This window comes from Phaenicophaeus curvirostris, chromosome 26 (genome assembly GCF_032191515.1).
Source record: "Phaenicophaeus curvirostris isolate KB17595 chromosome 26, BPBGC_Pcur_1.0, whole genome shotgun sequence".
Lineage (NCBI taxonomy): Eukaryota > Metazoa > Chordata > Aves > Cuculiformes > Cuculidae > Phaenicophaeus > Phaenicophaeus curvirostris.
The window spans coordinates 4,441,681-4,465,114 of record NC_091417.1 but is presented as its reverse complement, the minus strand read 5'-3'; the positions used below and the strand labels follow the sequence as shown (position 1 = coordinate 4,465,114).

Here is a 23,434-nt window from a genome sequence, read left to right as displayed (position 1 = left end):
AACTAATGTCAAGGAGTCAATTGTAGAGGAGTGTGGAAAGTGACCAATGTAAAAGCAAATAATAGAGTGGGCTCAATAAAAATTATTGCCTGGTGAAACTGCTGTGCTTTAAACTCAGAGTGTTTGCTAAAGTCTGAATCCTGAACCTGACTGGTACCTCTGGGTGAGGTGGGATGGTCAAATGAATAATAGTATCTTTTGTTTTCTCCTCTTCTCTGGGCAGTCTTCAGCCTGGCCTGGCAGAACATGCTCAGGGAGATGGCCAGGAAGCTGACGAGCTCTTGCATAAAAAGCAACGACTGAACATGGTTTCTTCGTCTTTGGATGGAACGTATGTAGCAGCTCGCACGCGCCCAGTACTGAGCTGTAAGAAGCGACGGCTTGTTCGACCTAGCAGCATCATGCCTCTTTCCAAAAAGGTTAGTGCTGTTGGGGTTTTTAAAGCTCTGCACCAGGGAGCATGGTGGGGTGGTGATGTCTTGGCCCAGTCTGCTTTTGCTCTTTCCATGAAGAGTTCTCCCTGCTCTGGGAATGTTTGTGGTTATTAAGAGAGGGAAGAAAATGAGGAGGAAGAGGAGGACAGTGAGGCTTCAAAGGCTGTTGGAGAAGTAAAGGAGAAATTAAGGAGAAGTCCTTAATTTGTTGGAGACTTTTATGAGCTGTCACAGGGTAGGGGACATACTGAGCTCCAATGTGGGATTTCTCTTCTCAAACCAACCAGCCTGAGGTGAACTTCAGGCCACACAGACTGTTCAGTGTGGCATAGTCTGAGCGGTGGAAAGGGGCTCTGAAATGTCAAGCATCAGGAAACCTTAACTGGGCACAGGAATTAACACAACACCAGGAGCTTGCAGCTGCTTGCTTGAAGGAAGACTGCAGTTGCCTGACCAGGCATGTGTGGGATGTCTTGCAAAAGTCTTAACGAGGTGATTGCGTTGCGTCCGCTGCTTAAGTTCGAATCACTGAATGCCATGACTTTTCCTGGATCGTTTCTTTTTTTTTTTATTATTTTATGCTGCTCTCCACATCATCTTCCTTTGCCCTTAGGCAGAATTCAGTTCAGTGGAAATAAAGTTTATTCCGTATAAGAGAAATGGGGTATGCTTCATTCTCTTTCATTTCTCTTAAGAATGCCTTAAACTGTCAATTGGAGAACAGATAGTTTGAGGAAATGAAGACTTTTCTGTTCATGCAGCTGTCATGATTGCAGAACTGTAGAGGGCAAAAATCCACTTACCCTTTGAGTCAGTGTTTCAAGTCACACTTTACCATGAGGATTTGAGGCTTTCACTCTGTGGGTGCTGGAGTTTTGAAGAGATGCTCAAAAAGCAACATTTTTCTGAGCAAAACAGGCTCTCACTCAGCTGAGTTAGCTTTAACTGATTATTCATCTGCAGTTTTATGTAGGGTGTTTCTGGTAGACCTCTGCAATGACTGCTTGAAACATCTTCAGCGATCTGGAAGATTTTAAACTGTCCCGTAGGTGGTGTTGTCGTGTGCGCTTGGTGTTTGAAGAAGCACCTGTTAATTTTTAGTTTTTGACTGTATTCATCAAATGCATTTGATAATCAGAGGTGGCTCAAAAGATCAGTTCCAAGGGATAGAAGATGTGCCAGATAGCAGAGGATTTGTGTGGGCTCCTCCAGTTACTTGAGAGAAAGCTGAGGGGCAGCTGGATCATAGTCCAGAAATAGCACCAAGTTGTTGTGGATTGCTGTGACCAGAAATTACAACTGGAGAGTCTCAATACAGATCATTCCCAGCTGTGTGCCTAGCGTGTTAATCTGAATGCAACATCACTTGAAATTTTTAAGTCAGGAGATGCCCTGCAGGAAAAAAAAGAGGCTTAAAGGTTGAGTGGGTCTTCAGCCTGCATTGGGTTGCAAACAGATCTTGAGAAACAGGATGGAAAGGGATGTCTTGCAGTTTCGCACAGCATCCCCACACCCCAGAGCAGAAGACTTCATGCTCCTGCTGTGTCCAACAGTTTGGCTAAAAATCCTTAGGCCAGCTATGTGAGTGCTTAACCAGTCTTGTTTTTCAGATAGCAAAGCCAAACAAATGAAATCTCAAATATAAGCTGCCTTGGCTGCCATTTAAAGTCATGGCCAGTAGTCTGAGTCCTGCTTGCTCCCCTCATTGCTCCAGAAGCTCTCCTTGAAGTGTTAAAGTTGATGTGGTAATTTGTAATGTGGTCACCTCTGCACTAAACATGCCGTAGGCCTTTCTGGGTTTGCAAATAGGAGACATTAGTTTGTATCTTGTAATTTCTTCGTTGTTTTCCTCTCTGTTTGGTGCACACATCTCTTGAAATACGGCCCCCAAACTGGGTGCAGCCCTGCAGCTGACATCAGCAGCGCTGAGCGGAGCAGTAGGATTACCTCGTGTGTCTTGCACAGCCTTCCTGTTTGAAAAGCCCCGTAGGGTGTTAATTCTCAGTCACGGTACGACACTGGTGATTCATGCCCCTTTGCTGATTCGTAACAACCGCCTGACCCTCTGGGCAGAACTGCTGCTCGGTTCCCTCTTCCTCTTCTTCACTAGCCACTGAAGCGTCTACATGTTGCATTTGCCCTCAGTGAATTACATTTGATGTATTTTAGGTAGTTGCTCTTGATTTGTAACCATGACTGGGACTCCCAACTCTTTCCTTCAAGGTCCTTGCAGCTCTTCCCAGTTCTAGCATTATTTGCTAAGGCATAGGGGATATGATCTCTTCCACCATTCAAATCTTTAATGGAAATTATTGGAATAATACTAGAGTCACAGCAGATTTCTGCAGATTTCTGGTTTGATACATCCTCCCATTTTGATGGGGAATCGTAGGTTGTTCTCTCTGTATGGGATTTGCATCCAGTTGTGCCTCTGCCTGCAGTGGTTTCATACAAATTGAGTCTCTAACTATGAACTGAAAGGCTGTCTGGGTTTAGGGAGTAAGGCTGAGAAACACCCCTTTTCGCTCTGTAAAGGTGCACATGTAAGTGTTTGTTCTTGGCATATACTGACAACTCTCTGACCCATCCAAACTCAAAATGGCGTTTTTTCCCCTTTCAGACAACCGAATAGTGCTGCCTTATGTTTTTGAAAATCCGGTTTCAACCTAGATAAAATCAAACACTTTTAGTCAATTTTAGTAGATGTTAAATTGTCTGTGCAGGTGAGTAGTAGTTCCCAGCTGGTTTTATGCAAAGTGAATGTGTCCTTTTGTGAGTTCAGCCTAAACAAACAAGTTTTCTAAAAAGTATTAAAAAAAAGCTCAACAGCCTTTAGGATGTTTTTCATTAGCTGTCAAGCGTGAAGAGAGCCCTTGGACTTGTTGACTTCTGATATGTTGACGCTCTTCTCTGTCCCTTTTCCAGGTCCATCGTAACAACCTGGTGCAATGTAGCTGTGATGTGAACCCTTCCTGTGCTCTGTGTGGCACTCGAAGCTCGGCAACTGTGGAAATCCAGTATGATGCTCCTTTGCTGGAGCGCCTCTCCCAGCTGGATTCCTGTATTCATCCTGTCCTGTCGTTCCCAGACGGTAAGCACAGCACTCACAAAGCTGCCAGGGGTATTGTGAGACTGGGGCCTGAGGTGGGTTGCAAGGGATGCTTGGACGTGCGCCCGAGCCTGCTTCTCCGTCCTGCGCTTCCAGATGGAGTGCGGATCTGGTTGATGATGACCAGGTGTGTTCATCTGCAAGTATTTTCAAAAGCAGATCCTTTTCTGGAGCGGAATGGTCTGGGAAAGCATTGTACTTGAAGCCTGCTCTGCTGTGCACGTGTGTTATGGGACCCTGAGCTGGAGCCTCGCTTGGAGTGGAGAAACCATCAGTGCCTGGGAGTTTGCACTGGGCCTCGGGCTGCTCTCTGTGCAGCTGTAAACCACTCAACACTTGCTTCCATGGAGTTTATTCATATGTATAAAATTATTTGTGGATTGGTTTAAGTCACAGGGAATATTTTTGACCTTGTAAGGAATCGTATATGATCTTTCCTGGGTCAGAGGCTACAGTAGGGATGTTCCCACTAAGACACTAGTTTCCCTTTGTTACAGTATCATGGTTAATAATCATTAAGAGGAATAACTACCTGAAAGGAGGTTGTGGAGAGGAGGGTGCTGGCCTCTTCTTCCAAGTGACAGGGGACAGGATGAGAGGGAATGGCCTCAAGCTCCACCAGGGGAGGTTTAGGCTGAATATTAGGAAAAAATTTTTCATGGCAAGGGTCACTGGGCACTGGTAGAGGCTGCCCAGGGAGGGGATTGAGTCACCTTCCCTGAAGGGGTTTAAGGGACGGGTGGATGAGGTGCTGAGGGACATGGGTTAGTGATTGATGGGAATGGTTGGACTCGATGATCCAGTGGGTCTCTTCCAACCTAGTTATTCTATGATTCTGTGATTCTAACTAACGTCTTTGACAGTGGGGTATTTACGGATTTCATATATAGGGACTTTTCTCAAGGCAAAAGGAGTAGTTTCCACGGGCTGTTGCTTGCTAAGCTGCCAAACAAAACACAAGCCTGTTCTTTCCCAAAAAACTATTGGCCTGCCTAAGATCAGTGTCCATCTGTCATCTTTTTCCTCTGATCGTGACATACAGGACCACAAATGAGTGAGCTAGGCAGTAAAGAGCTCATAGCAGCTCCTTTCTGTGCTTAGAAACACCGGTACAGAAATGCCCATTCCCCACCCTCTCTCCCTCCGATTAACTTTGCTTCACTGATGGTTAATGTAGTTTTGCTAGGGTTGGTTTTTGGGGATGGGGATACTTCTCTGTCCAAACATCTGTCCAGGTAGGGAATTGGCTTTTCCTGACATTCTTGGTCTGCATCGTAGTGTGTCCCTGCCTGTGATATTAACCCAGGTTGCTGTTGGTGATTATTCTGAGGGTTCACTTTGAAAGTGAACTGGGTGGGTTGATGGATAGAGGCTCAGGTCAGACTTTCAGGGGGAGCTTGCAAGACTACTTGGTGGAGCCAGGCCTTGGAGCTGGGAGCTGTGCTGACTTTCACTTCTAGCCTCTCTCCAGGGCTCCTCCAGTGCTAACAGCTGGGGACTCCCTGGTGCCGTTAACCAGGGGCAGAATTGCCAGGCGCTGCAGGAGGAAAAAGATCATTTATTCTTCTGGCAAGCAGGGAACAGGCATCGTGGCTTTTAACCCCTTGCACTTGTGCTTCGTAAGTGCTTTGTCCCCTTCTTTTCAGGGTTGACGTTTTTTTCTGGTTCATCTGGTTTCTCTCTGGGAATTTTCAGATGATGTAATAACCTTGGTGGGGAGGATGAGAGCTGGGGTGCTCAGGCTCGGGGTGGTTGCCATCTGCCGGTCTCTGGGAGGCCTGCACTGCTCGGTGAGGAGGAGCGATGGTGTCGCTCGCTGCTCAGACCCTGACAGCAGGACAGTGACAAGCCAGCAAATAGTCATTTTCTGCTGACTGTTTTGTCTTGGATTTTCTCTCTCCCTCCAAACTGTCTCCTTCCACAGATGTGCAGGCTGCTGGGCTGGGAAGAATTTTCAAGAGAAACAAAAAATACCAGAGAAGAGGCCCAAACTGAGACCATTTCAACACAATGCTGTTGCAGCCTGGCTGGCAGTGTCCTTAGGGCCTGGCTCGGCTGCTCTCTGTTCTTCAGGACACGTCTCCATAATGAGTAGAGCTATAGTTAGACTGCGATAGCTCTTCCTTAGCACAGAGGTGGAGCTAAATCACAGCTTTAACCATCAAAATGCTTGAAATGCAGCTGTCCTGCCTTTCCCCTGAGAGTCAAGGTCCCACAATTATTAACAGCCAACTCCAGCCTGTGCTCTGCCAGCTTTCTCCATCCTGTTCGTCTGCTTGGATCTGCTGGGGCCTTCCAGTCCCTAGCATTGGGGAAGTTCAGGAGGTGTTCAGAGACGACCCGTTGAGACTACTGACAGGGCTTGAATCTCTTCAGCTTGCCCTCTGAGATCATCTAGATGCAGTTTCTAAATCCTATGGCTGCCTCCACATACCTTCTGCAGAGCGAGGAGCTTTATTCTTTGAGCAGGACCTGGGAAGGTTCATCTCTGCTCAGGGTTGCTTCAAAGTCCTTGTGGAAGTGTCATTTGAGCTTGACAGATGTGGAGGAGGGATGTTTGTGCCGTGATGCTCATCTTGGTGCTTATAACTCCTAGTTGTGGCAGTGTGAGCTTGTGTCAGGCTGCCTGTCCTGCTGCTCTGGAGAAGAGCAGATAGGTGGCATGTCAAAGCACGGATGCTGGTGTATAATGGTCATGGATGTAGCTGTGAGAAGATAAATTTATTTCTCTGAAACCTCAAGGTTTCAGTGCTTTTCTGAACTAGGATTTGGGCCCTCAGGCACACGAAAGAGAGCTGGGTGTTGGAGGAGATTTAAAGCAGTGGTATTTGGTGATCAGATCTGAAGTCTGAAGCTGTGAGCGTGAAAGGAAGGCTTGTTTGTGGGACTGTGGAATGGTTTGCTGGTCCAGTTAATGTTTTTTGCAGTCTACCTTAGCCTATCTGCAGAAGAAATGCACTGAATAATCTCATTTGCTTTCTGTCTTTTGGCAGAGGTTAGCAGTGCAAGTCTGTATGGGATTTGGGAGAAAGGAAACTTGAGGAATGTGAGCAGAAGTAGCGTCTGCTGAATTTCATAGTGTTCAACCATACTTGTGCTTGTCGTGAGACTGCAGGGTTGCACAGAGATGGGTACTCTGAATTACCAGGATCTGTAGTATGCGTAGAAACTTCAGACTTGAAATGCATCAATTACCCAGATAATTACCCATGTCTTTGGTTGCTCGCAGGTGGCTGCATGACCCGTCCCCTGCCCAGGAGCCCCTGGTGAGCAGCAGAGCTTCTGCTCTTGGAGCCTCTGAAGTGTGCTCATTTAGCACAACTTTTGTTGGATGATTGAGATGCCACGCCAGGCAGATTAACGTCATACAGTACTTGGTTGGCTTTTGGCTTGACCTGCAATTGAGGATTTAAGCTGAGTCTCTCTCTTCCAGCCTGTATCTGCGTAGATTTGATGTGCTGAGATATCTCAGGTTCTTGGAAGTCAGATCTGAGATAGCAGAGCTGAGCATGGCAGTACATGAGATACTTTCAGTGGTAAATATGTGTGGTTTTTCTGACAAAGGCTTCATTCTCCACGCAGGATATACTTAGGCTGTGAGTCCTGTAGGAATGTGCTTCTCTCAGAGTTTTGGATTAGAATTGTTGTAACATTGCATTTTCCTACTGAGCATGAGGAAGGCGTAGGCATGCCTGGATTTCACAGTCAGTGCCTGTATGTTTGTCGAGGGCTGTTCTTATCAGGGGACTGGAAGAGGGTTGTGGTACTGCAGCCTTTCGGTGCCTCGTTTAGTTAATTTGAATGTTGTGTTTCGTATCTCTCTGCAGATGTGCCGACGAGCTTGCACTTCCAGAGCATGTTGAAATCTCAGTGGCAGAACAAACCCTACGAGAAAGTTAAAGCTCCCAAAAAGCTGTCGCTCAAGCACAGAGCTCCCATGCCTACCAGCAGCCTGTCTGACCCTGCTCGTAAGGACCGTCACAAGCTGGTGAACTCCTTCTTCACTGCAGCCAGTAAGTGTCCTCCCTACCTCTGCTGAGTGTGCAAACACTGCTCTGGTTTGTACCCAAAAGCCATGCAGTCTGGGAGGAGAGAGGAGCAGGAGACCTTTCACGTTCAGTTCTCAGGACTGAGGCTGCGGTGTCACAGGTCAGGGCTGAAAGTGAAACGTGGGCAGGTTGTGATCTTCAGGCTGGTCTCAATACGAAGGGACCTCTTATTGCTGAGTCTGAGGCTGTGCTCATGCTGGCACAGGCAGTCCTACAGCTTGTTCTGCTCTGACTGTGTCTCTCCAGCGCCCCGATGGTGTTGAGCCTGACCTGTCTTGATTTATGGAGCTCATAAACTCTGCCCAAGTCTCCTGTGCCGACAGAAAGAGAGGTGAAAACTGGTGTTTCATAGCTCTTTCTCTGTTCCCCTCCTCAGAGCGCTCACATCAAAAAATCCAACCAGACAAGGCACACAGGCCACCTTTAGACGATTTTACGGCCGTGTCCAAGGCCGAGAGAGCGCCAGAGCGCTCACTTGTCCAGCCTCCTGCCCATGACAAAAAGCGATTGCGAGACTGCTCATCTGAGAGGAGTGAAGGTAGGCTCCCATGGCCAGCTCTCTCGGGGGGAGCTTGGGCTTTGCTGCATACTCAGCCTCTCCCCCGACTTCGGCCTTGGAAAAGGGGGAACACACTGCTTCTGGGCCTTATCATCACTGCAGCAATGCCTCGTGTGCTCTAACTGCTTCTTCCCCAGGCTGGCAGCCACCATCAGAAGGTGCTTCTCTTTCATGCAAAGTGCTCCTCAGCACATGGCCCTTTTCTCTCCACCACCACCCCTCATTGTTATTTCTGCTAATGTCATTCCCTGTTTTCTCCCTTCCTCCTTGTGCAGTGTTGAAGCATCACACAGACATCAGTGGCCCAAGCTACTTTTCAGCAGCTGCGACCCCCACACCTCACAGCCCTCTACCACGGCAACTGTCCACCTCCTCAGAAGGCTCCACTCCTGCCAGTTCAAGTTCACAGGGCACCTCCAGCACAGCTGTAAGTATCTGGTGCCTTTCTGGAGAGGTTTCTGAGCTCAGCTCCACCACGCACTCTCAGCTTACAATCAGTTCAGGTGCCTTCAGCATGAGGGTGCTCATTGTTTCTCTTCCCCTGCTGGACCCGTTGTTTCAGCTGGTGGTAGGAGTGCTGGGCTTTTTAACTCTGACTTTGGGTCTCCTAAGGGTCCTGGGTTGATTTTGGCCGTGCAGAGAGTCAGTCAGCTGCAATTACGTGTTCACTGGCAGCTCAGTAGCTGCTAGTAAATGTTCCTGTTCTCAGTAGTCCCCTGGCCTTGCTCCATGTCCAAGATTTGATTTCTGAAGTTGTCTGGGGATGCCAGGAAGAGAAGTGGAAGAACTGAGCACCAATTCTGTGCTGTTGCTAGTACAACAGTGCTTCCACTGAGAAAGTTTTTGCTACAGGAGGCTCTAAATGGGGTTGGGGCCGAGTCACAGGACTGTGGTACGTCCGGGTGTTTGGGATCTTAACTGTCATCTGTATGTAAACTTCAGCAGTTCCCTAACACATACTGTCTTCTGAGACACACTCAGCCTCATAAAATTGAAGGATGACAGGATTTGGGACCTTAATGAAGCTGTGTGTCTAAAAGCTGTCAGTGAGCAGGACCATAGCTCCCTCCTGCTGTGCTCTGGGATGGATCGATGACACAGCTTCTCCACCAGACGTCATCAGTGCCTGACCCATGTTAACAGAAGCCCTTGATTAAAGGACTGAATTCTGATGAACTCTTTAAGTATTCCAGGGAAGAACTTGGCCTCTGTCTGACCACTTCGGTTAATAGTTTGTGCCATAGCCTAAGTTGGATGTGACCAAATTATAAGAGAGCAGATTTCCTCCAACCTAATGGTAGAACCAGAGTGGTTAAGAGGCATCTGTTCATGGCAGAGCTGAGGACGCCACTTCCAGCTCAACTTTTTGTGCCCTTGTCATTGCTCTAAGCTTGTTCCTCTGGGGCTGCCAGGTCCAGGCTGAGTTCCTTCACTGCAGAATTTGCTTTAGAATCATAAGCTGTGGCATCACTGCAGCACCCTGTGGTGGCACAGAGTGTCTGAAGAACCCGGCAAGCATTGCTAGTTTGGTTTGAATGTGCTAGATGTTTGGAGAAGAGGACAGCTCTTCTCAGCAGTTATAGAATGTCAAGATGGCATTTCTCCGTGCTTCACACACGTATCTTAGTCTTCTCTTGCTGCTTTTTCTGTTGCTTTTTCTCAAGCTCATTCAGAAAAACAAGAGGAATTGTCTTTCCTTCAGCAGCTGAGCCCTACAAAAGCATTGCAGGTGCTGGGATCTGGCCTCCCCAGCACCAGCAAGGTCCAGGTCCTAGGTTTGAGCAGGTTTGTCTGGCACAGTTACACCCGGAGACCAGCTGGTGGGTCCAGCATCACTGTTGACACGTTGGAATTGTCCTGTTGCCGTAGCGATAGTTGCAGTCCCACTCTGTCATTATCTGGCTTCACACAGATCCTGGAGTTTGGCTGCGGCGGGTCAAAGGAGACAGAGAACATGGTAAACTGGAGAAGTGTTGAGGCGTTAAGAAGATGGGCCGTTTGCGTATCATACTGTGCTGGCAGTGCTGCTGTCACAGGCTTGGGGGAGGTTTTGGGTGGGCAGATGGAAGGAGAGCACCCAGTACTCAACCAGGTTTAAATAAATAGGCATGGAGCTTATTTCTGTCTTAGAAAATCTATTCCAGTCTAAAAGTGTAACGTGGATGAAAGTTGTTTGGCTTAGTGCAGCTGCCAAAAGTCGAGGTGAGCTCCTGTCTGACTGCTTCACATTCGTCCCCTGTCGGGGTGTCACCTGTGATGGGTCCAGACCCCTGCAGGACATGAGGAGGGGTGCTCTTTCCAAACAACACGGTTCTTCCCTTTTTCTTGTTCTCTCCACATTCTTTACGTTGGCACATCCATAGGGAATTGGATTATGTGGGAGACATTTCTTTCTGGGTCTGCTTGTCAGCCAAATCAATCTCCTGATCCGCCTGGCTGTGCAGCAGCGGGGGCCAGTGTGGAGATGAGGGCTGGAGCTCAGCAGCCCATGCCCACCAGTGCCTGCCGGGGTCACCACAGCGCTTGCTCTTGTTTGTACCTTCCAAGCTAAGGATTTTTATTTGGAAAGAGGAATTCCAGCAAGCAGTAGGTGAACTCCATTCTGATGTGAACTGTTGTTGGTTCTGGAGGTTCCACGAGTCATACGAGGCCATATTTTATAGAATCATAGAATCACTAGGTTGGAAAGGACACACTGGATCATCGAGTCCAACCATTCCCATCAATCACTAAACCATGTCCCTCAGCACCTCGTCCACCCGTGCCTGAAACACCTCCAAGGAAGGTGACTCAACCCCCTCCCTGGGCAGCCTCTGCCAGGGACCAATGACCCTTTCTGTGAGAAATTTTTTCCTTAAAATTTTAGCCTGAACCTCCCCTGGTGGAGCTTGAGGCCATTCCCTCTCGTCCTGTCCCCTGTCACTTGGGAGAAGAGCCCAGCTCCCTCCTCTCCACATCCTCCTTTCAGGGAGTTGCACAGAGCAATGAGGTCTCCCCTCAGCCTCCTCTTCTCCAGGCTAAACACCCCCAGCTCTCTCAGCCACTCCTCTTGTTCTCCAGCCCCTTCCCCAGCTTCGTTGCTCTTCTCTGGACTCGCTCCAGAGCCTCAACATCCTTCTTGTGGTGAGGGGCCCAGAACTGACCCCAGGATTCGAGGAGCGGTCTCACCAGTGGTGAGACCAGAGGGAGAAGAACCTCCCTGGACCTGCTGGCCATGCCGTTTCTGATCCAAGCCAAGATGCCATTGGCCTTCTTGGCCACCTGGGCCCCTGCTGGCTCATGGTCAGTCGCTGTCAACCAACCCCCCCAGGTCCTTCTCCTCCAGGCAGTTTCCAGCCAGACTTCTCCTAGTCTGGAGCTGCTCAGGGTTGTGGTGCCCCAAGTGCAGGACCCGGCATTTGGCCTTGTTAAACCTCATCCCATTGGTCTCAGCCCATGGATCCAGCCTGTTCAGATCCCTTTGGAGCCTCCCGACCCTCCACCAGATCCAGCTTCCACCCAGCTTAGTGTCATCCGCAAACTTGCTAAGGGTGCACTCGATGCCTTCATCCAGGTCATTGATAAAGACATTGAACACAGCTGGACCCAGCACTGAGCCCTGGGAACCCCACTTGTCACTGGCCTCCAGCTGGAGTTAACTCCATTTCCCACCACTCTCTGGGCCCTCCAGCCAACCAGTTTTCCACCCAGGAGAGTGTGCGCCTGTCCAGGCCAGAGGTGACAGTTTCCGAAGCAGAATGCTGTGAGAAACTGTGTCAAAGGCTTTACTGAAGTCCAGGAAGATCCATCCACAGCCTTCCCCTCATCCAGCAGCCGAGTCACTTTGTCATAGAAGGCGATCAGGTTAGTTTGGCAAGACCTGCCTTTTGTGAACCTGCGTTGACTGGGCCTGATCACCTGGTTCTCTTGCATGAGCTTCATGATCGCACTCAAGATCACCTGCTCCATGACTTTCCCTGGCCCTGAGGTCAGACTGACAGGCCTGGAGTTCCCTGGGTCCTCCCTGTGACCCTTCTTGTAGATGGGCACAACATCAGCCTCCAGTCCAGTGGGACTTCCCCAGCCTTCCAGGGCTGCTGGAAGATGATGGAAAGGGGTTTGGCCAGCACATCCGCCAGCTCCTTCAATACCCTTGGGTGGATCCCATCCGGCCCCATAGACTTGTGGCTGTCTAGTGGGCTAGCAAGGCTCTGACCACCTCCTCCTGGATCATGGGAGCCTCATTCTGCTCCTCTAACTCCTGGGTTTGTACACAGAGGGAACAACTTTCCTTACTATCAAAGACTGAGGCAAAGAAGACATTAAGTACCTCAGCCTTTTCCTCATCCCCTGTCACTGTTCTGCCTTCTGCATCCAATAGGGACTGAATATTCTCCCTAGTCCTCCTTTTATTGTTAACGTATTTATAGGAAAAAATTTTTATTATCTTTCACAGACTTGGCCAATCTGATTTCTAGTAGGGCCTTAGCCCTCATGATTTTTAATCTGCACAATCTGACTTCCTCCCTGTATTCCATCCAATGTGACTGTTCTGCTAATCCCCCTCTTCACCTCACCTCATTTATGAGACCACATCCTTCTTCTGTCAGTGACTTAACATGAAGAAACCTACAACATTTTCTCACGTTGTTCTCTTTGTGTTACAGCAGCCAAGGAGGAGGAGAGGCGAAAGTTCATTCGATATTAACAACATTGTCATCCCAATGTCTGTTGCTGCAACGACTCGTGTGGAGAAGCTGCAGTACAAAGAGATCCTCACACCCAGGTACGTGCCTGATCGCTGGCTCCAGCGGGGCTGTCACGTCGCAGCCTTTCACTGTGCGACTGTCTTGTCATATGTTCAGCCTGGCCTAGGGCTTTGCTCCCTTTGGCTGCGTGTGCTCGTGAGGAAAGGAGCTTTCTTCTTCCTTGAAAGTAAGAGAAAGTTGGGAAGTCTTGTGGTCTTACCACAGAGGGAGACTTGTATGTTGTCTGAGTGTCCCTTGTGCTTGAAAGCCAGCTACCCTCCTCAGGTCTCTCTGCAATTAAAAGCCATCCTGGGTGTCCTCTGTCCTGCTGCTCATTATGCTGAGCCAGCAGTCCTGGTGTTTCCCAGCTCTGCACGTGTCCGGGCTGTGGCCAGGTCTCTTTCCTGACTTACTTCTTTATTCCTCGTGCTCCTACCTGCTCTTTCCAGGCTGTGTTCAGAGCATGGCAGAGAGGGAACCTGTTGGTGAGCCAGAGGAAGAGGAAACGCTGCAGCATCTGCTCTGCTTCCTCTGCCCTTGGAGCTTGAACCAGACCAGTGCCCGGAGCTAGACAGGGAGGCAGAGGGGAAGGCTGTAATGGGAGGGTGCTGCCAGCCTTGCTCTCCATTCCTGATCCTTCCCACACGGAGGGATGTCTCCTGCCTGTCTCCCAGTGTTGGGCTGAGCAGATGCGAACCCAGTGCTAAATGATGTGCTGAAAATGGAGCAGGCTGACAGTGGAAGGGAGGAAACCATTGTCTTGACAGCACAGGCATTTTGGGAGACAAATGTGGCCACTTGGCCTAAGACTGAGCCTAAGTATGTTGCTCATTGTGGCAGGCACGTATTTTTCCTTTCCCAAATGTAGCAGTAGTGCACGCGAGGCCTGTGCTGCTGTACATGGCCCTGCCCGGGTCTCACTGCCCTCTGGTGCTTTGTTGCAGCTGGCGTGAAGTGGACATCAGCGCTCTGAAAGCCAACCCTGATGAAGACAAGGAGGAGGTAAGAAGAATGTTGTTTCTGAGTTAATATGAGAATGGTTTGGTAGCAGCTGAGCAGCATCTATGGAGGAGGCCAGCAGGGAGGGGACATGGGTTCCTCAGTGAGGAGGTGCAGTCGCTCTTCCTTTTTGCAACAAACTGGCACAATTTTCTGCCATTGCCTGCAGAAACCAACTTGGTGTTGGTTACTTTTCAGGAAAAGTGATGAGGCAGAATTTGGATTAAAGGGCTGGGGTGGGATTGTTGTCAGGAGACCTCTCTGGGTGCCAATCCGTTTATGACATAATCTAGTCAAGAAATCATGACCAGTCATGCTGCTGTAGTTATTATTTTAGCTGGACTGCTAATGATGGTATTTCCTCAAACCTCTGTGTAAGTGCTTTCATTCTGGGATAAGTGGCTTTCCTTTGTTTTTTTAGTTTTTAATCTCTTCCTAAGCAACGCAGACTTAGTTTAACAAGGTGCTCTCTCACTCACCGATAGCATCTGCCTCCCTCCAGACATAAACATTTATTTAAATTCATGATGTGGCTGATGCTGGAAAAAACACACATAGCTGTGTGTTTAATACAAGAAAGCTCTAACCAAGCCCTATACCCTTCCCCTTCCAGATCGAGGACTTATCTGATGCGGCCTTTGCTGCTCGGCATGGCAAATGTGAAGAGATGGAGCGGGCCCGGTGGCTTTGGAGCACGAGCATGCCCCCGCAGCGGAGGGGCAGCAGGTATGACTGCTGGCACAGTTCCTCAGCACTGGCAGGGGCTGCCCAGCCCACCAGCAGCACTCGGATGCAAAGAGCCAAGGTTTCGTTCCCAAGAGAGTGTGATGCTCTTGGGAGCGGGTTATGGAGGCTTTATTAGATTGGTAGATCCATTTCTCTGGCTGGAAACTGCCTGGAGGAGAAGGACCTGGGGGTGTTGGTTGACAGCGACCGACCATGAGCCAGCAGGGGCCCAGGTGGCCAAGAAGGCCAATGGCATCTTGGCTTCGATCAGAAACGGCGTGGCCAGCAGGGCCAGGGAGGTTCTTCTCCCTCTGTACTTGGCACTGGGGAGACCGCTCCTCGAATCCTGGGGTCAGTTCTGGGCCCCTCACCAGAAGGATGTTGAGGCTCTGGAGCGAGTCCAGAGAAGAGCAACGAAGCTGGTGAGGGGGCTGGAGAAGAAGAGGAGTGTCTGAGAGAGCTGGGGGTGTTTAGCCTGGAGGAGGCTGAGGGGAGACCTCATTGCTCTGTGCAACTCCCTGAAAGGAGGTTGTGGAGAGGAGGGAGCTGGGCTCTTCTCCCAAGTGACAGGGGACAGGACGAGAGGGAATGGCCTCAAGCTCTGCCAGGGGAGGTTTAGGCTGGACATTAGGAAAAAATTTTTCACAGAGAGGGTCTTAGTCTGGTTGTGATTTCAGTTCAGCACTGTTGGGTGTGTGTGTAATTGTGCAAGGTCATTTCTGCAAGAACTTCTGCAAATGCAAAGGTAGCATTTGTCAGATTCCATTTGTGCTGCCACTGCCTCCTTTCAGCTGCAGCTGCATTTCCTGGAGTTCGGAGTGGAGGACATCTTGGTGTTTCTCTGCAAGCTTCTTCAACCAATTCCTCACATTTGTTAGTGCTACTCCATAACTTTAATTAAACTAATCTGAAGGCCCTCTTGTTAAAGGCATTGGTGAAAGATGCTTTCTGGCTTGGTCATTGAGGTGAATCCAAACTTCATCTCACAGGTTTAGGAGTGCTGGTGGGAAAGGACTTACAGACGTCTCTGGTCCAGCCTCCTGTAGCGCTGTTGCCAGCAGAAGACCAGGTTGGCCATGGATGGCGTGAATGCTTCCAAAGGTGGAGGTTGCCCCAGAGCTGGGAAATATCAGTGCAGCTCCCCAGCAAGGAGCAACGGGGGTTGTCAGTGTCCCTGCTCCACTGGCCAAGTTCCTCAGCACAATCCAGGAGGTGGCTGGTTGCATCTGTGCCAAGGATGACTTGGCTGAGCTCAGCTCGATGTTTGCCACATCCCAACTTCCTCCTCAGCTGGATCCTTGCTCAGTCCCTCATTTCCTGTCACAGGGTGGTTCTCTGCAACAGCTCCAGTCTTTCTTTAGAAACGGTCAGAGCCCCTCGGGGCATGGTAACTTCTTGTTCCTGGGGTTCAGCCAGAACCTTGCTCTTTCTCTGTTTAGTCCCTGGGCCAGGTAATGCCAGTAAGCTCACTTGGTTGCCCTTAAATGTTCTCCTTGTGAACTGCTTCAGCAGATCTGCTTAGCATTTTTCTGTTTGTCCTGCCTCATGTATGTAGCACATTGCTGTGTAATAGCACTCAAGATGACCTGCTGAGTTGAACTTGCTTCATTTTCAGCGTTACCAATTTACTACGCTTGGTTCTTGAACTGCCAGGCATCACGTGGCAGGGAGAAACCGATTTTTAGATGTCAGTTTTCATAGGGTGGCTCTCATCGTGGTGTTTATGCAGCACTCGCAGCGCGGGAGGTGTGTGGGACACGTAACCTTAGGAGAGCAGTGTCACAGAGTCACGTCGAGGCAGTGGAGATGGAACAAATATGAGCTTAACCTCTGGGCTGCAGAATTCCTTGCCTGTGTTTGCTAAATCCCCGCAGCGTTCCCCATCGTACAGCTGCTCCTGCTGGTGGAAGGGATCGTGGGATGGCATCAGTTGGCAGTGAGCACGGCCGGGACTGAAACCAGCTTCTCAAATATGTTCCTGTCTCAGGTCCTACAGATCGACAGATGGACGGACGACCCCCCAGCTGGGGAACCCCTCGACTCCCCAACCGGCATCCCCTGATGTGGGCAACTGCCACTCCCATTCAGAACTATCCCACACCCACTCCCCGCGCAGCCCCATCAGCCCTGAACTGCTCTCTGCCCCCCTCACCCCCGTCTCCCGTGACTCCATGCGGCTCCTGTCCAGCGAGGACACGCGTTGCTCCACGCCTGAAGCCGGCCTTGATGAGCAGGTGGGTGCTGGCTCTGCTCGTGCCCGTTGGCTCTGGGTGGAAGGTCCAGGTGCTGCCCAGCACTGTGTCCTTGCAGCTTCTGTAAATCTGACAGGGGCCAGGACGAGAGGGAATGGCCTCAAGCTCTGCCGGGGAGGGTCAGGCTGAATATTAGGAAAAAAATTTTCACAGAAAGGGTGATTGGTCCCTGTCCGAGGCTGCCCAGGGAGGGGGTTGAGTCCCCTTCCCTGGAGGGGTTTAAGGGATGAGTGGATGAGGCGCTGAGGGACATGGGTTAGTGATTGATGGGAATGGTTGGACTTGATGATCTGGTGGGCCTCTTCCAACCTGGTGATTCTGTGATTATTCTATGATGTTCATCCTTGGCTGTTTTATCCTCCTCGTTGTGGGGAGACGGCTTGGAAACGTGCTTGTGGGGGATTCTGCCTGAACGCTCGGCCAGGTGGGATGTGGGGCTGAGTGCTGCTTGGCAGCAGGATGTTTTTCCAGCGGTTGGTTCAGTTTGGGGGCTGCCACCCCCTCGCCACGGCTGAGTCTGTGGCTGGCGTGGCACCGCGGAGCTGCCCACTCCGACCACGGCTGCGGGTGGCTGGAATTGCCTGTGGAGCGGGAGCAGAAGAGCTTTTTGACAGGGTTGTTCATAGCCCGGTGTCTTTTCCCCTTAGGCCGTGCAGCCCTGGGAGCGACGCACCTTCCCACTCTCGTACGATCCCAGGACAGAGTGCGAGGACCAAGCGGATCCCCAGGACCGGTCGTCGCGCTGCACCCGGCGCACGTCGGGCAGTAAATCCTCCCGGGAGACCGATGGGGCTCCCGTTCTGCCCAGCCTGGCCAGCCTCAAGAGCCGAACCCCGCTGGCGACAGCCCCCCTCCCCTCCTCCTCCTCTTCCTCCTCTTCTTCCTCCTCCTCCTCCTCTTCCTCCTCCTCCTCCTCTTCCTCCTCCTCTTCCTTCTCTGCAGTCCAGCGGCCAGCGCACAGATAGAGACGTACGGGAAGACATGAGCAAAACCAACATACAGAACTAACTCTTGGCATTAAAGCTTCCAAAATCTGCGTTTGATATTCAAACATCCTGCCGGGAATTTTCACAGTTTTTAGTGAATTTAAGGAGTTTAGAAACTGTTTTTTGTTTTCTTTATTTTTTTTTTTTTCTTCCTTCTCCATGTTTCCTGTCACACGGATGAGCCCCCAGATTTCTCCCAGCAGAGTGAAGCCTCGGGAGGGGAGCAGCCCACCAGACACCCCCCACCCCTCATCCCCCCTTTCCTCTCCTCCCCTTCTAGGTGTATGAAACTAGAGCACAGGATTTAGCTGACTAGCAGACTTCGGGGATAGTTTTTCTCAAGCAAAAGGGTGTCTTTTTTTCTCTTAACCTGCCCCCTGCCCCTCCCCAAAAGGTTTTAGTGGAGTGAAATTAGTGGTGAAAAGTGATGTCTTGGGATTGCAACCTTCACTGACCAGCTGGCTGTCCTGAGGGGCCGAGCACCCACCCGGCGCTTCACCCTCTGCTGTTTCCCTGCAATATTTGTATCCCGAGGGATGATTCTACCTGCGCTCCCCTGATCTTCCCCTCTGCCACCTCCTTCTTCTTTCCTGGTTTGGGAGCAGCCGAGGTCCGGCTGCCCTGAACGGCGCGAGAAAAAGGAAGGAGCGTTTCAGCCGCTTGGTGCCCAGGTCGGAGTGGGATTTTGGAAGCAGCTTTGTCCACACTGGGTGCATTTTCTGAGGGAGGAAGGGAGGGGACTCAGTTTAGGGCAGGAGTCACGATGCGTTCGGGGCTGCAAGCTGAGCTTGGGCTCTGCCCTCACCCACCGCCCGCTTGGGATGGGATGATGGGGTGGGGGCCGCAGCACCGAGGAACCACCTGGAAGCAGCTGTGGCAGCTCCGCGTTGCTCCCGTGGTCCCCGTGGGTGGGTTTGATCTCGAAAAAGGGGAAATGAGGGAATGAGGACAAGGATGAGAGCTGGAAGGGGGTCAGGTCTCACCACTGCTTCACTCCACTTCCACGCGGTCTGAGAACAGGTGTCAATTCTCTTTCACTGCCCCATCCTTGGTCTGGCGTGCTGCCTCCTGACAGGGATTTTATTTTGAATCCGAGGTCGCTGTTGTTCTCCCACTCCCCGTCGGTCCCCGGCCCCTCTGCACACGCAGCAGCCCCCCCGCCCCGCGCCCCGTCCCATCTGTAACGCTTTCTGATCCCACCGGTGAGGCTATTGGTCCCTGTCCCGTCGCTAGCATCGTGCCTGTCTTATGTATAATCACATCACCAAAAAAAAAAAGGAAAAAAAAAAAAATACAAAGGACATTTTTTTTTCCACTTTGTAATCGTAAAGAAATAGTAGCTAAACTGCTTAATGATTGGGGTTTTCACAATTTTCAACATTATCTAGTGTTTTTTTTTGGTTCTGTCTTAGTTCAAAGGATTTGTCATCATTTCTTTAAAACCAATGCTACCATATCCCTCTGCATAAGTGCTTTTCTATTTATAAGGTTGAAAATTCTGAATAACCCTTTTAGCATTATAAAAAAAACACAAAAAAACCACCCACCCCCACCTTGTATTTTGTAAATATTTTCTTTTCCTGCTTTGAGCTGTGTAATGTCCTTGTTATATAGAAATGCTTTTCTTCCGAGAAGCTGATCTTTGTTAATGTCTTGATTCTGTTGGCGAAGCACAGATGTGCTTATAAAAAAAAAATAAAAAAAAAAAAAAGAAAAAATTAAAAAAAAATTAAAACAGAATATTCTAGGCAAGGTGTGTTTGTGGAATGCTGGGCTGTGAGGGGCTGCTTCACGTGCTCAGCCTGGTCTGTGTGGATCAGCTGCTTCATTTTAATAGTCTTTTTTTTTTTTTTTTTTTTTGGTTACGTTATTTTCCAGTGGTTATTTTCTCTGGGTGAAAAGAATTTTCAGTGGATTTGGGCTGGGCTGGAGCAAGGCTGGGGCTCAGCAGCGCTGGGATTAGCTGCTATTTAGTATTTGATAGGAATGGTTGGACTCGATGAGCCAACGGGTCTTCTCCAACCTGGTGATTCTATGATTCTACGATAACCAAAGAAGTAGAGGGAGAACCTGGGCATCGCTGGGTTTGTTACAACAGGGAAGAAAGGAAAAAAAAAATCCAGTGTGAAAAGCAACTGGTGCCTGGGCCATGCCGGGAAGTTGCCCCGCACGCAGCATCCGAGTCAGAACTCTGGAGAAGGTCTGGAGCACAGGGCTGGAAAATGGGAGTGGGGAACCGTGGGGTGGATGGAGCTGGAGCTGGGGAAAGGGACGGAGGCGTCACGGAGGTTGGAAGCGGCCGCTGTGAAGCCTGAGGAAACGTCCTGCCCGCAGTCACAGCCAGAAATAAAATGTGGGCTTGGAAGCAGCAGCAGAGCCTTGCTGCGGGGAAGGGGACCTGGTGCTTCAAATAAGGAAAGAGAGAACAATTCCCTCTCTTTCCTGGCGGTTGGGCTACTCCAACAGCTGCCAGGACTGGCTAATGCCAGCATGAACCCCCCTCTGGAGCTCAGTGACCAGCCCCAGCCCCTCGCTGTGCCTAAAACCAAACCCAAGAGCAAGCGCGAGCCAGAGAAACCCCTCGTGTGCTCGGTGCCAGCCCCCTCGCGCTCCCCCTGCGAAAGAGGCAGCGCTGCTTGTAGTAATTAACTTTATTTCCAAATCCACTTTTACGGCAACAGTGTAAACCAGTTGTTAAAACGCACGATACACTATGGACAGTCACAGACAGCAGCTAAGCTAGAATGAGGGTACAGTGAGATCAAACCTTCCCTCCCCGCCCAGCGCACGGCACCGGGCAGCGTGTGGCACTGGAAGTTCACAGGCAGAGTCGTCTTCTGAGTGCAGAAACGTTTGGATTCCGTGCCAATTCGAACCCCTTTTTTCAGACCAAGATGTGTGTGGAGTAAAGGAAACGCCGCGGGGGTCAGTGTGTCCAGCTGCTGCTCCTGGTGACCCTCAGGCCTGGGTCTGAACGTGGGGTTGGGACTGGGGACCTGGCTCTGGCTGCTGGAAGAGGCGGAAGAGCCCAGCGGAGAGGCTGGAGACGCGCGCTCATGGGCTCAGGATATTCCTGTCCCCCAGCTGCACCAGAGGGGCCAGGGCTGGCGTAAGGCAAGGTCAGAACAGGCAGCGAGAAGGGTTAAACCAGGGGCAGGTGTCTTGCAGCGAGGAGGGTTAAGTGGGGTGGTTTGGAGCACTTGCTTTGCAGAGGCCAAACCGCAGCGATAGAGAACGGCGAGGGGTACTCGCAGTGTCCACTGGGTCAGAGCTGAGACCAGCTGGACGTGGGATGTCATGGCCCTGGGGGTGTTGGTGCTGGGCCAGCCCTTCCCCGGCTCCTCGGGCTGCGGAGACCAGTGCCGGACTCCTGCAACCCACCCTCTCCCGGCTTCAAAGCCAGCAGCGCGGTGGGTTCACAAACTCCTGCCAAAGGTGGAAGGGGCCCTGGCCAGGGAGGAACTGGGGCCACTGAAGGAGCCTTGATGGCACCCAGCTCCTCTCCAGGTGCCACATGCCCCTGCAATCCCTCTCAGACTAGGATTTCACCCTTTGCTGGGAACGCAGGGCTCTCCCTGCAGCCCCGTTTTCGGGGTGCCTGGCCCCTACCCTCCCTGCTCTGCCCCACAGCTCTGCCGGGCCTCTCGGGGAGCGAGGATGCACCCTGAGCTGCACCGATCGCACCTCAGCCTCTTTGGTTGCAGAAGGAGCGTGCGGGGCCAGCTACCGGGGCAGCACAACCCCTCACGCTCCCGAGGATCCCACGGGAACAAGAGCAGCAGAAGCCAGGGATCAGCTCTTCCCCCCAGGTGGTGCTGGGGGTGGTTGGGGCAGAGGAGGCACCGCAGAGCAGCCAGGGGATTAGTGCCAGGGAGCAGCCGCAGCTGCCCCGTGCCCGGCGAACGCTTCCCGCATCCTCCAAGAACAGCAGAGCCACGGAGCTGCCACGTCTGCCATCTCTTAGCTGACCTTGCAGGAAAAAAAAAACAAAAAAGAAGAAGAACAACCCAAAAATGTTACAAGCTGCACCCAAATCCAGTGGCCTTCCCAGCCCTGGAGCTGTGAGCGCCCCTCACGCAGCATCCCCGGGCCCAGGGAGGTGCCCGGAGCTGGGACGCGGCGGCTCCGCGGGCACCGAGCTCCGCGCTGCGCCCACCCCTGCGCCCGGCAGGCATGCGGTGCCGGGCTGCCCCCTCAGCGCCGGCTCCGGGCGCGACCCCCAGCGCAGCCGAGCCAGCCCGGGGCAGCTCAAAACTACTTACAGCATTTTCTTTTTTTTTTTAAACACATGCTCGTTTATGAAAACAATCAATCACCCTGGCACGGTCCAAGCATATACAGACAAATCTAATCTACGACACGAGGGGCGGCCAAAGGAATGGGGAAAAGCCTCTACTCATCCACTCAGCGGTTCCAGCACAGCCACGGAGAGGGGAACGGCCACCTGGGGCCCTTTCCGCCGCGGGATACGCCAGCCTCGCCGCTACCGGAGCTGAAAGCGGATCTAGGGGGTACCTGGCGGTTTTTCTTCATACACATCTCGGCTTTCAGGGGTAAAAACAAAAGGTTTCTTCCAAATCAGCAGGCAAATCGAATGCAGAAAAGGAGGGAGGGGACACCTCCCAGCAGTCCCTGGCTGCAGCACCCACGGCCTCGTGGCCTGCAGGACAGACCAGCCCAGGCATCGTTAGGGTAACGAAGGAGCGAGCGTGGGAAGGCCACATCGTCCCCTCCGGCCGCGCGGCGGGGTTTGGGGTCAGCATCTGCCTCCATCCCCACGCCAGGGCAGGGCTGGGGCAGCGAGGGCCCTCACGGGAGGGACGGGGGGCGAGGACGGGCACGGGCTGCGCGCTCCAAGGAGCAGGGGGAGAGGAGGTTTAGTACCTCATCGTGTCACTGACTTTGCAGTCCTGGAGCTAGAGCTGAATGAACAGTAAAAGCAGGTTAAATCATTAACCAGTTAGGGGATGGGGAAGCGGCTGTAAAAGGAACAGAGGAAGAAGGCCAGATTATTATTATTATTATTTTTGTTTCTTTCCTTTTTTTTTTTTTTCTTTTTTTTTCTCTTTTCTCCCTTGTCTTCTCTCTTCTTCGCCCACCGTGCCCCGATCACAAGCCCTGCTTGGCCAGCGAAGCGGACACTTCGTCGGCTAGCGTGGCGAGCTGGGGGGAGTCCACCATGTTGATGCTGCCGGTGGAGGAGACGTTGCTAAGGCGGCGCGGGGAGGCATCTCCGGAGATGGTGGGGGACTTATAAACGATTTCGGCGCCGTGGTCGGTCTTGGCTTTGGCATTCTCGCGGAAAGTCAGCTTGTGAGTCTCAATCTGCAAGGAGAGGAGAGGCGGTGAGTGGGGAGGACGCGGGACGCCACGCAGAGAGGTCGTTTTTACCTGCAAACAATCGCTCGTGAGAAGAAAGCCGTTTCCTGGTCTGATGCCCACGGTCCCCCCAGTCTTCAGCGGCCCACAAGGAACGCGCATAATCAGGGAGGGATGACAGGACCGGAGCATCTCAGGATGCTGCCAAATCCTTCCCAGTGCAGCTGTGCCCCAGGCACAGGACTCGGCACGGCCTGAGCTGCTCCCACTCCCC

General features: G+C 51.4%; 2 protein-coding genes across 16 annotated transcripts in view; one reads left to right on the top strand and one right to left on the bottom strand.

The window, feature by feature from the left end:
* The window catches only part of KANSL1 (KAT8 regulatory NSL complex subunit 1), a 97,705-nt gene extending 79,814 nt beyond the window's left edge, over nt 1-17,891 (top strand). For 3 of the 4 annotated variants that reach the window (XM_069877263.1, XM_069877264.1, XM_069877262.1), the window contains 10 exons: nt 224-419; nt 3,360-3,525; nt 7,371-7,556; nt 7,969-8,130; nt 8,427-8,578; nt 12,798-12,916; nt 13,823-13,880; nt 14,491-14,603; nt 16,591-16,837; nt 17,503-17,891. In XM_069877263.1, the coding sequence (XP_069733364.1) occupies nt 224-419; nt 3,360-3,525; nt 7,371-7,556; nt 7,969-8,130; nt 8,427-8,578; nt 12,798-12,916; nt 13,823-13,880; nt 14,491-14,603; nt 16,591-16,837; nt 17,503-17,820 (1,717 nt within the window). In that variant the 3' untranslated portion in view covers nt 17,821-17,891. The remainder of the gene's footprint in view (nt 1-223; nt 420-3,359; nt 3,526-7,370; nt 7,557-7,968; nt 8,131-8,426; nt 8,579-12,797; nt 12,917-13,822; nt 13,881-14,490; nt 14,604-16,590; nt 16,838-17,502) is intronic. The other variant, XM_069877265.1, reaches the window with a different exon arrangement.
* Nucleotides 17,892-20,477: 2,586 nt separating this feature from the next.
* Nucleotides 20,478-23,434, bottom strand: part of MAPT (microtubule associated protein tau) — a 47,594-nt gene continuing 44,637 nt past the window's right edge. For 11 of the 12 annotated variants that reach the window (XM_069877284.1, XM_069877286.1, XM_069877290.1 and 8 more), the window contains one exon: nt 20,478-23,166. In XM_069877284.1, the coding sequence (XP_069733385.1) occupies nt 22,951-23,166 (216 nt within the window). In that variant the 3' untranslated portion in view covers nt 20,478-22,950. The remainder of the gene's footprint in view (nt 23,167-23,434) is intronic. The other variant, XM_069877285.1, reaches the window with a different exon arrangement.